The sequence below is a fragment of the Pseudonaja textilis genome, chromosome 1 (assembly GCF_049901715.1).
Source record: "Pseudonaja textilis isolate UNSWEBS1 chromosome 1, rPseTex1.2, whole genome shotgun sequence".
In the NCBI taxonomy this organism is placed as follows: domain Eukaryota; kingdom Metazoa; phylum Chordata; class Lepidosauria; order Squamata; family Elapidae; genus Pseudonaja; species Pseudonaja textilis.
In genome coordinates, this window is record NC_141990.1 from 150,942,024 (window position 1) to 150,956,875 (window position 14,852).

At 34.5% G+C, this 14,852-nt stretch overlaps 1 protein-coding gene across 1 annotated transcript; it reads left to right on the top strand.

Annotated features, from left to right (window-relative positions):
- Positions 1 to 179: 179 nt before the first annotated feature.
- Positions 180 to 13,953, top strand: DNAAF10 (dynein axonemal assembly factor 10). Its single transcript, XM_026712827.2, has 8 exons — positions 180 to 371; positions 3,655 to 3,755; positions 7,503 to 7,633; positions 10,296 to 10,397; positions 11,177 to 11,292; positions 11,713 to 11,847; positions 12,583 to 12,680; positions 13,216 to 13,953. Exons 1-8 carry the CDS (start codon positions 180 to 182, stop codon positions 13,421 to 13,423), a joined length of 1,083 nt encoding a protein of 360 aa, XP_026568612.2. The 3' UTR covers positions 13,424 to 13,953.
- Positions 13,954 to 14,852: the final 899 nt, after the last annotated feature.

The window sequence follows — 14,852 nt, forward strand, 5'->3', positions numbered from 1 at the left end:
ACTGCGCAAGGATCACAACCCTCGGAATCTCTATGATCTAGTGTCCCGGATGTGTGGCCCTTCCGCCGTTTACGCATGCGCAGAGACTCTGAAGCCGGGGGGGGTGGGGGGGGGGAAGTGGTGGCAAAGAATCTGGCCCCGCCGGGTGCCGTTGGGCTCAGGGGCAGGTTCTTGCCGTCATGTCTGCGGGAGGCTTGTTGGAGAAGCCGCAGATCATCGCCCATACACAACACAGCTTGAATTACACCGTCTTCGATTGCAAATGGGTGCCCTGCAGCGCTCGCCTCCTTTGCTTGGGCAATTTCCCGCGCGGCACCGGCGTCATTCAGCTCTACGAGCTGCAAGGCGGCCGCCTCGTCCTCCTCCGCGAAGTAAGGAAGGGAACAACGCACCGGGCTGCAGCCCCCGTTTTCCCACAGGAGCAGCAAGAAGCCCATGAATACCAGCCTCACTGCCAAGCACCATACAGTTGCCAACCACGGTGTTAGTTTTGCTCCCTTGCCCGGGCCTCAGGATACTTTCCTGGGCTTAAGTGGAAGCTCAACCGTGGATTCCCTTAGTTTTTTTTCCCCGCCTGAAATCGAGTGCTGATATATTAATTCCAACAGAAGAAAATATGTATAGGTCAGGGTTGAACTACCAATTCTTTGTGCTCTCTGGGCTTGTTTGTTTGCATTCAGGCGTTTCATGACTTAACTAGGTAACACCATCAGTGTTAGTGAGTGTAGGGTTTGTTCCCTCTTCATGTACAATAGCATGCCCTGTTATCGTTGGTGGGATGTGGTTTTCTCTTTGATAGTTCCCTGATTAGGGTATGTTTGTTTGTTTTGCTTTATGGTTTGCCTAGTGTTGATCCCTACTATCTAGAAGTGGGTTACTGGAGAGAATGCATTATGGTCTTTTTGTTTCCTTTTTTTATTGTCTCTTGAATTGTATCTAAATGTGTCTTGTCTATTTTTCTGTATGTGTCTGATACTGATACAGAGTCCTTTAATGAGTCCTTTTACCATTTACCAAATGAGGTATCTCAAGATTGAGGTCTTGTGTGAATTACATAAATTTATCAAGAAGTAACATCAGGAATTGGCTATCACTCTTTGTGTACTTAGTAAAGATTGCATTTAACATTCATTTTCTTACAAGTAAGATGCCTGGAGTTTGCCTCCGCTGGCATTTAATTGCAGTGGCATTTAATTGCAGTGCAGCATTTTAGAGTCAAAGGCATGATGCCAATGCATGCACAAGGAGGAACAGGAAAATGGCTTAAGACTATTGAACATTTCAGTATTAACCTTTTAATACTGGAAGGCTGAATTCCAATTAACAGAATACATACAACAGTTCCTTAAAATAAATAGTGAAGAAATATATAAGCATTCATTTAGTGACTGTTCAAAGTTATAATGGCATTGAAAAAGTGACTTACGACGGTTTTCATGCTTATTATCAGTGCAGTATCCTCATAGTCATGTGATCAAAATTTGTATGCTTGGCAGCTGGTTCATATTTATGACAATTGCATGTGATGTCATGTAATGTGATCCCCTTTTGCAACCTTCTGACAATCAAATTCAAGGGGGAATCCAGATTCATTTAACAACTGTGTTACTAATTTAACAGGTGGATTGAACAACAGGTTCACTTAACAGCCGTGGCAAGAAAGATGGCAAATTGCAGCAAAATTCACTTAACAACTGTCTTGCTTAGCAACATACATCTTGGGGTCAATTGTGGCCATAGGTCCACAAGGACTGTCAGTATTGGCATTTATACCTTTTAGCTATGTCAACACCCAGTATTTGGCAAAGCAGTATATTCAAGAGTCACACATGTTAAGAAATGAGTAATAAAGAATGCCACAGTGCTCACCATGGAAATAGGCATTAACTGTTCTTGTATACATAACACTCTACTAAACACAGAGCAGTTAATTACTGTAGCCATAGCAGTGCAAGAAATGCACTACCTATTGGTCTTAAAAAGCTTTAAGGAGAAATAAAATCCTTTTCTATAGCACAGATTGACTTTGTAGACTACAAAATACAATAATTAAATCCTCACAAGGGGCAAACAGTTCATTTTTTCTACTTCGGGAACAATGAAATTAGATTTTAGTTTTAGTGTTACTTTCCAAAAAGAAGCATATTTAATCTATAAGAGGTTTTTTTAATATGAAAGGATCACCATGAATGGTATTGGTGAATTGTTGGCAGTGAGTTGAAATGGGGCATATCTACTTTGAAATGTAGCATTCTTTAGAAGATCTACATACTGTATCCTTTCCCCAAACTAGCTGGATGGGGTAAATCAATTATAGTAGTATTTTAATGTTCTGTTTGCAACTGAAGTGCATGCAAAATATACTAGCTGTGAAGAAAAGTATGTGGAAAAGCACAGTATATTAGAATATACCTTATAAGAAATGTGGGGACAGGGATCTATATTTATTTTTTGTGGACTTTTTTATTAAATCATCTACAAGAACATAATAAATGTAAAGTTGGGAAAAAAAGAAATATATGAAGTTGCCCATATGAAGTGGCAATATAAACAGAATAAATTGCATGTTTTTACAGAAAGTTCATCTTGGCTCAAAAGTTATAGAAAAATATAGCATCTTAACTTGATTTTCTGTAAAGGAATTGGATGTTATTGTTCTGGCAAACGTGAATGTTAGTCATTCAGAATTTAATGCTATCTTTCTGTGTATAAATTTACATAATTTAAATACATGTATAATTTGTAAGGGGTGTGCAGGTAGGACTCGCATAAGCCCAAAATTTCCATTGCTAAGCAAGACAGTTGTTAAGTGAGATTGGCCACGTTTTACAATCTTTCTTGCCACAATTGTTAAGTCAACCATTGCAGTTGTTAAGTTAGTAACATGGTTGTTAAATGAATCTGGCTTTCCCATTGATTTTGTCAAAATTGCAAAATGATCACATGACTCTGGTACATTGCAACCCATCATAAATATATACCAGTTGCCAAGTGTCCAAATTTTCATCGCATGATCATAGGGATGCCGCAACAGTCCTAAGTTACTTTTTTCAGTGGCATATCTTTGAATGGTCACTAAATGAATGATTGTAAGTTGAAGACTTAGAAGCTTGAGATACGAATTGCAATTAAGAAATGACTTTTGGTGTGGTTTACACCTTTTCTTTACAAATTTACAAATTAAAGAGATGTAGTAATCTATAAAAGCAAGCCGTACATACTTTGTTTCTCAAGAAATTAAATGTGAAATGTACCTTGTTTTTTTTAATTATGGAACTTGGATGGCAGCTTCTAATCTTTCTGTTTCATGTCTATTTCGATTATGCATCTAGAAAGAACTAGGCTAATAATTTGTAGATACATTCTACAAATAGAAAATAAAGGAGAAAGTACATGGGAGTGCTAATCTTTATGCCTTTGCAATGATAGGTTTCTTTGACTTATTTGGAATTCTTCCCCCCAAAGTATGTATAGAATTGCAATCTTTATATCCTAAGATCTAATTATTAAAGTCAAACCTGTTCATTCATTTGAACCTTAATGGAACTAAAAAAATTATGTTTAGTCAGTGTTTGATTCTAATATGATCTAACAGGTAGAACAATAAATTGAAAATAACAATCATTCAATGTAAACATTTATCTCTACTTCCAGATTGAAAAATCACGACCTATTAAATGTGCAACCTTTGGGGCTGCTTCTTTGCAACAAAGATACCTAGCTACTGGAGATTTTGGTGGAAATTTAAATATATGGTAAGAAATGTTTTTTTTGCAAATTTTAAAGAGAGGGCCTTATCTTTTATTGGACAACTTAAGAGTCACTGTAAAATCAGTATTGTTCACTGTCTTAAATATTCCTAATTTTTTAGACAGCAATAAAACATTTACTTTGAAGAAGACTGAATTAATTGTATTATCTTTTATGGTTTTCTTTTTCTGAATCTTCCAGCCTCAATTATAAAATATATTTTAAAGCTCAGGTAAATTTTTTGACCAGTCTGTGATGCAGTACAGGTAGTCCTGATTTATGATTGATCACTTAGCGATAATTCAAAATTGCAACCTACCTGCAAAGTAGGTTCTGAAGTTTTGACAGCTGCCTCTTGCTTCTCCCCATCATATGTCTATAGTTTGAGTGCTCCACAGCATGGCTGCATTTGCCCATTATCCGGGATCACATAAATGCATTTTACAATGGTTTTACTAAAAACCAGAAGTAACTTCCATGGTAAACTTCCAAACCATAGTAAACTGACTTTGCTTGATGACCAGTGTTCAGTCAATACTGTAGTGTTCCTTTTATGTCCGCCGTGTTTGCTTATTGACCACTGCAAAAATGGTTGTAAAATTGGGTTGGTGACATGACCGAACTGATTTATGATATTTAGAATATGTAATTGTTAAGGGCAATTTATGATTTGTAACGTGAGTGTAATGAGCAGGCTCCATTATGATCCTATGTGAAGATCTATAATAAATGTAAAAACATTTTTTTTAAACTTCACATTGTAACTAAATTATAATTTTGTATTTTTCCATTTTACATCATGAGGTTATTAATACACACAAGAGCACACAACAGATATAAACTAAACATAAACCACTCCAAACTTGATTGGAGGAAATATGATTTCAGCAACAGAGTGGTCAATATCTGGAACTCACTACCTGATTCTATTGTCACATGCTCAAACCCCCACTCCTTTACCCTCAAACTAACTTCTATTGACCTCACCCCATTCCTAAGAGGTCTGTAAGGGGCGTGCATAAGCGCACAATCAGCCTACTGTCCCTGTCCTATTGTCCCCAATTATTAGTTTCTATTTCATGTATTTAAACTTATTGTTCTGACCCAAGCCTCGTTCAAAGCAAACAAACACCAAACAGAGATAAAAGCAAAACCTTTTTAATGCTTCTCTGTGAATTCCGTTCATTCATAGTAAAATGCTATTAAAAACTAATTGTCCCACAAGGAAGGGGCCATCTTTAATGATCAAGTAATTTTATGTGGGGGGAAGGAAAGGGGGAAAGAGAAATGAAAAGTTTAAGATTTGAAAAAACAACCAAAAAGAAGAAGAACAGTTTGAAAAATAAGTATAATATTAGAAAGCAACAGAAGAGGGGATTACAGAAGAGACAATTAGAAATAGAGAGACAAGGGGGTAAAAAGGGGAGGGAGAAGAAGAGGGGGAAGAAGGAAAGGAAAAGAAGTTATAAAGGACAGAAACAAGATATAGAGAAACAGGGAAAAGGTATAAGAATTGAAAGTATAAGCCTGTTTAGAGATAATGGGTGAAAACTTAATTGTAAAAGGGATTCTGCAAAGGTACATAAGATAGTATTGTTATATTACAAATAGAAATAATTTTAGAAAATATGATTAAAATGGATAAAATATCGTAATCTAGTGGAATGTTTGTTAATAAATAAATGAAATAAAGTGAATGAGAGAATTAAATTAGGAAAGGATGGGAACATTTTAATTATTAATGATTTATAAAATATAAGTGAAGAGAAATATGGGGAAAAAAATAATTATGGAAAGTTTATAAGTGTTCCCAAGATATTTAATTGAAAAGAAATGTTAAAGATGTTAAGATTTTAATGAATATTAATGATAGAATTGAATTGGAATGGAATGAGTGCTTTATTTATTTATATATATATATATATATATAATCTTTTTTTAAGAATATAGTGTGTATTTTAAGAATGTACCAAGCAGAATTCAATTGGAAGTTATGTATTATATTGAATGTTGTAATCTTAAAGGTATACATTGAAGCTTAAATAAGAGTTGAATGGATAAAATTAAAAGATATAAAGGTGTCATACTCCAATTAGTAATTACAGGGGGAAATTTGTTTAATGAGAAAAGATAATATGAAATTGAAACAGGACAGACAAAAGTATAAATATAATGATTTGAACTGAGATGAGATAATCAAAATAAAGTTGAGAAAATTAAAAGAGGGGAAAAACTATGTAGAAAATGTAAAATAGTAATAAGATATGGAATAGAACACAAAAATGAGCATGAAATTGAGTTTGTGTCTGTATGAAGAAGTGATAACCTGGGACCATGCTATTTTCAAAAAAAGATGTTTTATTTGTATTATGGTTTTTTTTGTGAAAACACAAATAAAATTTTCAAAAAACAACAACAACACCTAACTGTCCCGAATAAGAACAAGTCTTGCAAGGTTGTGCAAGGCTGCCAAGAGCACGAGATTAAATTGCAAGGAAATAATCAAAACCCAAAGTCTCCAAACACAAACCAGGATAGTCTGAACTTCCACAAGACTTGAAGTACAAGAACTTCTTCGCTTCCTGCAAAGAATCCCACCTCTGAGGGCTGGCTTTTATCCCTTAAGGGAGGGGCCATCACCTTGCAGCCTTATTCCCAAGTCGCCTGTGCTGCTGCAGCTGCTTTTTCCTTCAAGCAGTCCTGCGCGCATGTGCACTGGGCACAAGCTCCTTGGGGTCCTCTGCATCACTGCTGCCAGCCTCCATTAGCTCTGAAGGCAGCACTCCACTCTCTGATAGATCTGGCCCCATTCCTGCATCACTTGTAGGCCCCTCATCCAAGTCTTCGTCTCCGAGACCTCAGCCATCCGCACGTGCTACCGGCGAACCACAACACTTATGTTTATTCTTATTTCTATTATATTGTAAGCGTTTGACAAAATAAATAAATAAAATAAAAATAAATGTTTTCTTTTGACTTCTGTCATGTTTTAAAGAAGAAAAAGCTTCGTGTTAGTATTCAGTTTTCTATGTAGTAAAATGAGTATATTGTAACTATTTTGCCATTGGTTCTCTCATTAGAAAAATTATAAAGTAGGCACTAGGTATCAATTTGATATACTGGTATGCCAAGTATAAATAGATGAGCATAGTTTTTAGACTTACACATTAAAAATAGTTCAGAAGCACGTTGAATCTTTTGCAAACATGTTTCTCTGATACTCAGTAAAAGCAATCTGTCTTTTTGAAAGTTTCTATATGATTCTTAAAAATGTGGTTACTTCAAGAATGATATTAACCTTAATAAATTGATTCCTTAAAGGAGCTGCATCTTTTCTCTGAGCTTATGAAATTCTGAAAAAAACAACACCAGACTATTTTAATGAATAATAGAGATGTGCTGTGACCTCAGGAAGACAGAAACATTTCTCCAGAATTATTTTCTAATGCATAGCTACACTAATTATATTTTGAGTATTGAATGTTACATCTCTAAGTAGATTTACTGAGAAATATAAACACAAGATTCTGATCTTTTATTGGGTATTAAGTAGATTTTATGGACTACCAGGAAGTGTCATGGGCAATAGGTCAAATTAGGAAATTGTAAAGCTTTCAAAAAAATGATACAAACTCCTTCTATATTGGCATCAAGAAAACTCTGGTATCCATGTAGTCATCAAGAGATGAATTCTAGATGAAGGAGATGTTTATGAACAAACACAAACTAACAGTTCCATTTCTGCTGTTTAGGAATTTGGAAGCTCCAGAAATACCAGTATATTCTGTGAAGGGGCATAAGGAAATCATAAATAGCATTGATGGAGTTGGTGGTCTGGGAATTGGTGAAGGAGCCCCAGAAATTGTGACAGGAAGTCGTGATGGTAAGTTAGTCCTCTTGCAATGCCCTCAAAGGGGAGAACAAGGGAAGTAGGTTAGACTAGAATACAGATAATTTAAATCTGTAAAAATCTGCAATATTATGAATTAATTTTGATTTTAAATTTAAGATCACCTTAGTTTTAAATTGAATGGAAAATATATATTGATGAGTTTCGTATGGTTTTTTTTTTCCCCATCAGACTATCAAGTCTATCAAATGTTGTTCTGGAAATCTGCATTCACATGTGTTTCAATGAATAATATATTTGGTTTGCATTCAATATCAAATATTATGATTTCTCATGGAAATGATACAATTCATTGGCTGAACAATATAATCTTCAGTGAACAATTCCTGTGAACATAATAGAATTTGTTTTTAAGATAACATGTACTGTATGGAAGTCACTGCCCATTTAAGAAGTGATTATTATATATGACTCAAGCTATGACACATTAGATGTTATAGAAGTCCTACTAATAAACTGCCACACAATTATTTCTATTCCTAAAAGACTTCATTTTCAAAAGTAGTACATGTAAGTCCATTTTATGAACTCAGAAATAAGTTGCATATAATTGAATGCTTAAAATATCCAGTGCTTTTAATTAGGTATTTAATAATAGGTATTAAGGTATAAGAAATCCTAAGATATTTAAATATCTGTTTCAGAATTAAAGTTTTCCATGATGTTGATGGTGAGAAAGTAAAAAATACACATTTTCAGAGGCATCTCATTGATTAAAAAAAAACAACAGCATGAGATAAAAAATACCCCTTCACTTCTGTATTCTGCCTAATCCCCATTACAAAGGTTGAACAGAGTTAAAAACACATGGTTTATAACCCAGGCACTTAGGCTACTGTATTAACTATCCATACCTTGGGGAGTAGGCCATTGTCCTGGTTCATTTGGCATGAGCTGGCCCCAGCTCTTCTCTGGCCTGGGATTGGTAGATGGGTTGATTCTGACTTCAAGAGCAATGGTATAGCTTTTCCTGTATAATAGCTTCAGAGCTGCTAGAAGGAGATTGACCCTCTCAGTAGAGGAAGAACAAGATACAGAATTATAAAAGGAAGAAAGACAAACAATCTTGAGTTCTTGGAGTAAAGGTAGAATATAAATCTAATAAATAAAAATGGATGGGAGAGAACATGTAAAAGAAGACAGAAGAATGAGAATCTGTGTTCCTATGTTGACCATCATCTCCCTGGCAATTTCCCCGAATTACAGGTGATCTTTTGTTCCTGGCCTGTCTAGTTGTATGCCTGCAGCTTCGGCAAATTAATTTGATATTTTGTATATTTTTTTCCTAGATGGAGCAGCAGTAACTCTCCTTTTGGGAGACAAAAGCAACAATCTTTATTCAGAATTGTGTATGCTATTTTGAAGAATCTTTTGAACCTTAGTTTATTTTTTCTTATTTCGTAAAAATCTAATGTGTGGGTATATCTCATGTTTTGTAAAATGATACATAGCTTTGAAATCAATCAATCTAGGTATTGCTATAATCAGAAGATCACTGAGGTCCAATGCTCATGCCTCCTGCTAAGATATTAATACATGTTTTCACATGTCAGCTAATGAATCAATTAGTTGCATATAGTTTAAAGAAAAGACAAGTTTTTCTGAACAGTTCACATTTCATTGAAACTATGACATAATAGATCTGGATTGCATCCAAACATTAGAGCAAGCAAGTTAATTTGGTCAGCTTTCTCAAACTGTGAACATAATAGATACGATGGACTAATTTCTCACTATTCCCAACCACAGCCAAGTTAGTCTGATTTAGATCTGTAGGTAGTCTTTGATGTACAATCACGCAACTTCCATACCAGAAACAGTTCTGGGACCAGAACTTCCATAGCAACACTGGTTGTTAAATATTTTATGATTTTTTTTTTTTTTGCTGTGGTCAATCACATGATTGTTAAATGAATCCAGTTTCCTTCATTGAGTTTGCTTGTTGAAAGCACCTGAGAAAGTTGTAATTGATGATCACATGACCCTGGGATTCTGCAACTGTTGTAAATAGATGCCAATTGCCAAGCACCCAAATTTTGATCAAGGAACTGTGGGAACATTGCAGTAGTTGTAAGTTTGAGGACTGTTCATAAGTCACTTTTTTCATCACTGTTGTAATGTCAATCATTGAACAAATGGTTGTAAATCAAGAATACTTGTATTTTAGAAAATTTTAATAGTATGACCTTACCTTATAAAGGCTTTTTTTTTCTTGAAATTGAATTATCACTATTATCGCATTTATTAAACAGGCAGATATTTTATGGAATATCAATGATAAGCTACAGATTTATTTTTAATCCAGCAAATTCTGAAGGAGTGAAAGCGAACAATCTTACAACTCTAGCTAAGCAGATTAAATTTGCTGATCATTTCAGTTCATGCTTGACATTCCATAAACATTTTTCACTTGCATAAACTTGGCATAGAAGTTGTAGAAAGCAAAATGGTAATCTGCTTTTGTACTGTTACCAAGAAAATTACATGGATTTATTTGTGAAGTCACCAGGGGCTGAACTAAACTCAGACTTTTACACACCTACAGATAACTGCGTATATATGCATAATGTTTTCTTAAAAGCAAGCTGAAAGTGTCACGTAGAAGAATAAATACAAATTCATTTGATGGTTGCAGGGACAGTGAAAGTCTGGGACCCAAGACAAAAAGATATTCCAGTTGCCAATATGGAGCCAGCACAAGGAGAGAGCACAAGAGACTGTTGGACAGTTGCCTTTGGTAGGTCTGAGTTTCTAACCTGTTCATGCCATATAGAAATTGATCATGGGATTTATCTTGCTTTCCATTACTTCGTTCTCTGAATGGCTGTTTGCACTTTTTTAAAAAAATGGAAAAAGTTTTTAGATTCTTACACAAATGTAATATTTCTCTAATATTCATTAAAACAGCCTGTTTTCAGGCTTCAAAATTTGAAAACTCTGTTGAGCAGTGTTGAGATGCAGACATTTGTATGCAGAATTTGTGCTATATTGAAATAATAAACTCTGTCTGTGCATGGTCCAAAGCATTTCTTCAGAATAATTTTCAAATCACCCACGGTATTATTGAATATCACAATATTCCTTTTTTCAGATTTTCTGACACAGAAAGCAGATAGAAATTATTAGGGAAAGTTGAAAATTTTGTTTGAAATGCAACCCGTAAAATTATTCCTCCAGAAATTAGGCATCAACCTATTACCGTTAATCATCTCCGGTATCAAACAGCCAATTTTATATCAAACAGCCAGCTTAAATATTCCAAATCTCGTTATTCAGAGGCAAAAATATGTACATTAATGTCTTGTTTAAAATAACATATAAATTCTGCAATCGCTACTTCTTTTGCTTTAATTCTGTTTTCTGAAATGAAATGATTTGTCTTACCTCATTACAAAATTGTTTTACTAGAAATACAGTATATTTCCTTAAAATTGGTGTACAAATACAGGATTGTTAGAATAATGTTTTGGTTATTGTTGATTCTTTATCTGAATAATCTCATCTTATTTTAATTAGGCAATGCATATAATCAAGAAGAACGGGTTGTATGTGCTGGCTATGACAATGGGGACATCAAGTTGTTTGACCTTAGAAATATGACATTACGATGGGAGACCAACATTAAGAATGGGGTTAGACTTTTTTTTCTTCACAAGTCTTCAAAGTTCTGTGGGGATAGGTACCATTTTAGAATTTCTTTTTGTAAGTTAATCAGTTTGTTTATCTGATGATTAGATTATCAGTATGGTCAATCTATAAGGGAGTGTTATGCCAGACCAAATACTCTTTAAAATAAACATGAAAATAAAAAAAAATGTAGTTTCAGTGATACTATTAAATCTTGTTGAAGTGTAACATTTTGTGAAATCTTGTTGCATAATTCTTGATTCCATTAGGGCTAAGCAGAGAACTAGAAAAGGATCCAGCTAGCTATCCTCTGTCTAGATTATGCAACCTTGATAAAATGTGCTTCTAAATAAGCTACATCATAGTTCTTTCTTGCAGTGTGTTATTCAGTTGTAATTTATTGGTTGCTTACTTTAAATTTCTAGGTCTGCAGTGTTGAATTTGACAGGAAAGATATAAATATGAACAAATTGGTAGCTACATCGCTTGAAGGAAAATTTCATGTTTTTGATATGAGAACTCAGCATCCAACTAAAGGTTTTGCTTCTGTTTCAGAGAAGGTAAATTGTTTTGTTTAAAAAGAGGTTGCTAATTTATACTTGGAGATGTTCTGTTGCCACATACCATTGAAGGAGTGGATGGAGGTAGAGGGTAGTTCAAAAGCACTCATACCCTAATCCTTGAAATATTTCTCTCCTGCAAAGCTAAATTCAGAATGGATTGGAATATTATTCATTTAGCTAAAAAGTAAAAGCCCTTTGAGATGTGGAGAACAATTTATCTCAAGATGCACATCTAATCCAGAAAAAGGAGATTATGTTTGTATTTGTATCTAGCCTTCTCTGTGGAAAATGTACATTGAATAAGATTATTAAACAACTTAGGCAGTATAAAAAGTCTGTCTCTTTCACCAAGCATGAAATGAAACTCCCCCAATTTCTATCTTCTCTGTAACAAGCGGAAAATGTAAGGGAAAATCTCTTACGTTTTATAGAGTTACGGGCATGTGACTGTCAAAATTACAACAACTTCCGAACTCAAGGGCTTGTGCTGCTTAGTGATTAGATAAATGTGTGCTCATTCTTTATTGCACATTAAATCTGGGGCATGAACATGCAAGTTACCACTGAGATCAGACTGTGAGGGTACTCATAGTCACAAAATTGAACTTTTGGGGTATTTTTAATCATTCACTTTAGTGATTTTCTTGTGTCTTGGTTTCAGTCAGTTATAGAAAATTACAAAATAAACCTCTTTATTTTCTCTCTCATTTTATTACATAATTTTGTTGGCAGGCTCACAAATCCACTATGTGGCAAGTTCGGCACTTACCACAGAACAGAGATGTCTTTGTGACAAGTGGAGGAGCTGGAAACCTTCATCTCTGGAAGTAGTAAGTATTTTACTTTCCATCAAAGTTATGTTTTTGAGTGATGCAAATGTTGTACCTCTTACAGAAGTACAGGCGTACAACATTACATTGCAAATACTATATATTTACAGACTTACAATAGAATAAAATCGTAAGAGTACACAAGTAATTAAAAGGCAAAACAAAAAAGCAGCAGTTTGAATGAAGAGTTTCTAACAGCAGCACGTTAAAAAACAAAACATTGATTAAAATTACATAAACTCATCAGAGAGTAAAAATAGTACAAAGTAATATGGTGCCAATTCTCTCCCCCCCTCCAAATCAAAACAAGAAAAAGCAGGCAGACCTTTGTGAGATGCAAGTTACCACTGAGAGATCTACTCCAGGCCTTTTCTTTGAGCACAGCTCTTTCTTTTGATCTAACACATGTCAGAAAGTGATTCAGAAGATAAAATGCAATGTCACTTTTGGAGAAAATGTAGGAAGGTAGAATAAAACAATTTGCATTGTACATATTCATAAAGTGGTTTTGTTCATTTTATTTTCCCTACTTTAGTGAGTATCCTGCACAGCGCTCTAAGAAGGATTCAGAAGGAACAGAAATGGGAGTAGCGGGTTCAGTTAGCCTTTTACAGAATGTGACATTATCAACCCAGCCAATTTCGAGTCTAGACTGGAGTCCTGACAAACGTGGTCTCTGTGTTTGCAGCTCATTTGATCAGACTGTGAGGGTACTCATAGTCACAAAATTGAACAAAATTTGACAGGATTTCTAACAACAAAAAACTTTCATGGGTGTCCTTGAACAAACTTAGAAATTTAATGAGAAGTCAGAAGATGTGAAAAAGTTTTCCTCGACTATGGATTTTACCTTTCTAGAAAATGCACTTGTGGTTTAACATATTAAGACCTATTCACTGTTATAGATGCTTTTAAATCCAAACCACCTAATGCTTATAGTAAAATTATTGCAGTATAACAACTTTTCTTTAAATGAATTATTTTAATTATTTTGAATTTGTAAGTACTTTAAATACCTTGTTTATTACTATGTTTTAGATTACACTGATTAAAATCTGAACAAATGTTTTAATAAATTTGTTCTTTTGACTACCTGTTTACACATTAACATGTGTTCAGATCAGTAAATATTCTGCCTTTAAAAAAAATGTCCTTAAAATGTGTGATTGAGATATTATACATGTAATCAGATTGATGTCATTTAAATAGATGTAATTTACCTGATATATATAATTCTTAAGAGTGTCAAATAAAAAAATTGTTTTTTGGATTATTTAAGTACATTAAGTACAGTGTATGATAGATTGTGTGAAACAGCCAAGATATATAGTCATCCTGTCCTCTAGTGGCAAATTGGGCATATTACAGAAAATTAAGCAAAATAAAACAGGGTTTGAGTGACATACATTGAAAAAAAATGAAGTCAGAGGAAAAAATGATGTCAGAGAAGCTATCTATAGAATTTCTAAGGATTCTCAATAATTTATTAAGAAATTGTTATCATAGTGGCTTGTATGGCTGTATGGACATATAATGGTTTGCATGACAAATTGAACCACAAATCACAGCTATACCCTATACCTATAGATATTTGGACAGCACATTATTTGAAATGTAATTAATTGAATTAAGCTATGATTAACCATGGATAAGAATTACATGGATATAATAACACTGAATACAGTTAGCCAATTGCATTTTAATCAAATACGCTGACAAACTTGGTTAGCTTATGATTCAGAGCGCCTTGTAAATCCAACAACAGCAACAATAATTTGTGCTACCCAACTCAAGGATTTGTTAGATTGACTGAACGCAGCCTGGGCTAGGTTGATGGGCTAGGTATGTTAAATGGGACACTTTATTGGTTTTAGGTCTTTGCAGGACAAAACTGATTATATGGGATGGGGTTTCTTTCTGTGTCTTACCTTTCACACTTGTGTCTTTTTTTGTCTGAAGCAAGTAATAACCACATTTGTGATAAAACTGGCATTAATAATTAAATGGGCACACCCCTGCAGTTTTCTAAGCATTAATGTGGAAGGGTTTTCAATTTCCCACTCTAGTCTGCACCCCCAAGAGTCCTGGGTGATTCCCCGTAGCCACAACTAACCATACTACTGGAGTTTGGAGTGAAGGTAATATCCGAGTGCCCCTAGCAGCTGCGAAATA

Coding starts and splice junctions, on each gene's coding strand:
- DNAAF10 (XM_026712827.2), top strand. CDS start 180: ATGTCTGCGGGAGGCTTGTTGGAGAAGCCGCAGATCATCGCCCATACA. Junction 11,293..11,712: donor AGACCAACATTAAGAATGGG/GTTAGACTTTTT, acceptor TTAAATTTCTAG/GTCTGCAGTGTTGAATTTGA. Junction 11,848..12,582: donor TTGCTTCTGTTTCAGAGAAG/GTAAATTGTTTT, acceptor TTTTGTTGGCAG/GCTCACAAATCCACTATGTG.